Below are 2,500 nucleotides of genomic sequence, written 5' to 3'. Positions count from 1 at the left end.
GCGTGTGTACAACACGTACAGTACGTACAGTACAGCAAGGCGTGTGGACAGAATATTGACAAGATAATGCCCAACTCTTAAGCCCTCAGCACCCTCAGGACACCATTCAAAGTAATAGGACGACAGAAAAGAACATTGAGTTCAATGGAGAAGTGGCGCCATGTTCTGTTCGGTTCCTCAAGCCATCGTTCTTTTGCAATGACCAGTGTGTGTTATCCCTCTCCGCACGGCGCACGCACGCATGCGCAGCAGTGCACATACACAGACAGACACACACACATACAGCCACACAGCCTCCCCTCACACCACACACACACACACATTATTCTTTCCCTTACTTTCCCAAACTTTCTGACACCCTGTCACCCCGTGCTGTAACTGTTCCGATGTCAGGTGCCATTTTGGCTAAGTTTTAAGCACACTCAACCGTTAAAAACAATCCAAAATCTGGCAGCCAGAAAGGGGTATTTTCCGAATGGGAAGTCAAGTCTGTCTTTGGTCCCTCTCTCCACCCCTTCCCCCCACACCACACTTCCCCTTACACGGCACAATTTGGTAACGAAATTGGACGTTACAGTTCCATGTGAGAGCACCTTGATGGAAGTGGCGTGTCTCATTAGTATGCCTGATGCAACGTGAGGTAACCTGCATCTGTGGCACTGAAATTCCACCATTCCAACACACACACACACACACACACACACACACACACACACACACACACACACACACACACACACACACACACACACACACACACACACACACACACACACACACACACACACACACACACATTATGAAAGCAGGACTTTACCTCTTGAACAGCAGGATGGCGATGACTATGATGATGATGAGAACCACAGCCAACACTGGGCCCATGACCCACAGCATCTCTGGTTGTTCCATGCTCTGTGCCACGCTGCCAAGCATCACCTGGATGGGGTCCGAGTAGGGACTGGCAGAGTACGTCCTCTGTAGAGGGAACGCCGAGGCGAGGAGAGGAGAAGAGAGAGAAAAACAACATGAGCTGGTCAGCTGGCAGAACTGAACTATATGGTGTAGGGCATTCACTTCTAGTCATTTTTACTAGTTGTCTAGTTGCCTAGTTTACTAGTCGACTAGTTGTTTAACTACCTATTATGTAAAATAAATAAATATTTGTACATTTAAAAACTGTGTACATTGGTGACCATAACTATAGTCTATATATGAGGCCTACAAAATCGGGAAAAAAATTAAATAAATACACTTTTTTTCTTATCAACTAGTCAACTAGTACCAACAAGGTCGACTAGTGGATTTACTAGTCGACTAGTAAACTAGTCGACTAGTTGCTTAATGCCCTAATATGGTGCACTATAAAGGTAAAAGAGTGTGGGCGTGCACAAATGGACCTTTACGGGTCCATTTGGTTCCATTTGTAAACTCTCATATTTCGTTTTTTGTTGATTCAATTGATAAGAAACAATAGCAAAAAAATAACTTTTTGATGATTCAAGTAATAGAAAGAGTTATGATGATCGACAGTTTACTATTTGACCTACTGACTGCCTGGTTGAATAGCTAGTAGCTACTGCAGCTACTGTGTCCTGCCTATATCAGACACACTAACCAGCCAGAATCCAATATTTGAGCAGCAGGCTAATATTTGGCTGGCAGGCTGGTCTTAATCTGCCACCGTGGTTGCATGCATCCACACATCCCAAAGGTTTCCCTCCTCAACTTTGAGAGGGGGAAAACAAAAGAAACCACAAATGAACACATCCCTGTATGTATGTGCAGATTCCCTCTTTCTCAGCACTACTGGGACGCAAACCGTTGTGTTATGCTAGCCAGCGCTTTGAGGACGACTGCTGAACACGCTGTAAAAACTGATTTGAGGATGACTGCTGAACACGCTGTAAAAACTGATTTGAGGATGACTGCTGAACACGCTGTAAAAACTGATTTGAGGATGACTGCTGAACACGCTGTAAAACTGATTTGAGGATGAGGCTGAACACGCTGTAAAAACTGATTTGAGGATGACTGCTGATCACGCTGTAAAAACTGATTTGAGGATGACTGCTGAACACGCTGTAAAAACTGATTTGAGGATGACTGCTGAACACGCTGTAAAAACTGATTTGAGGATGAGCTGAACACGCTGTAAAACTGATTTGAGGATGACTGCTGAACACGCTGTAAAAACTGATTTGAGGATGACTGCTGAACACGCTGTAAAAACTGATTTGAGGATGACTGCTGAACACGCTGTAAAAACTGGTTTGAGGATGACTGCTGAACACGCTGTAAAAACTGATTTGAGGATGACTGCTGAACACGCTGTAAAAACTGATTTGAGGATGACTGCTGAACACGCTGTAAAAACTGGTTTGAGGATGACTGCTGAACACGCTGTAAAAACTGATTTGAGGATGACTGCTGAACACGCTGTAAAAACTGATTTGAGGATGACTGCTGAACACGCTGTAAAAACTGATTTGAGGATGAGGCT

At 44.3% G+C, this 2,500-nt stretch overlaps 1 protein-coding gene across 1 annotated transcript in view; it reads right to left on the bottom strand.

Annotated features, from left to right (window-relative positions):
* Positions 1-2,500, bottom strand: part of ptprfb (protein tyrosine phosphatase receptor type Fb) — a 208,724-nt gene that overhangs the window by 37,942 nt on the left and 168,282 nt on the right. The window contains exon 21 of the mRNA XM_079529334.1: positions 818-975. Coding sequence (XP_079385460.1) covers positions 818-975 — 158 coding nt within the window. The remainder of the gene's footprint in view (positions 1-817; positions 976-2,500) is intronic.

This window comes from Electrona antarctica (assembly GCF_951216825.1).
Source record: "Electrona antarctica genome assembly, chromosome: 19".
In the NCBI taxonomy this organism is placed as follows: domain Eukaryota; kingdom Metazoa; phylum Chordata; class Actinopteri; order Myctophiformes; family Myctophidae; genus Electrona; species Electrona antarctica.
The sequence above is the reverse complement of the archived record's forward strand: the minus strand, read 5'-3'. Positions and strand labels throughout refer to the sequence as shown.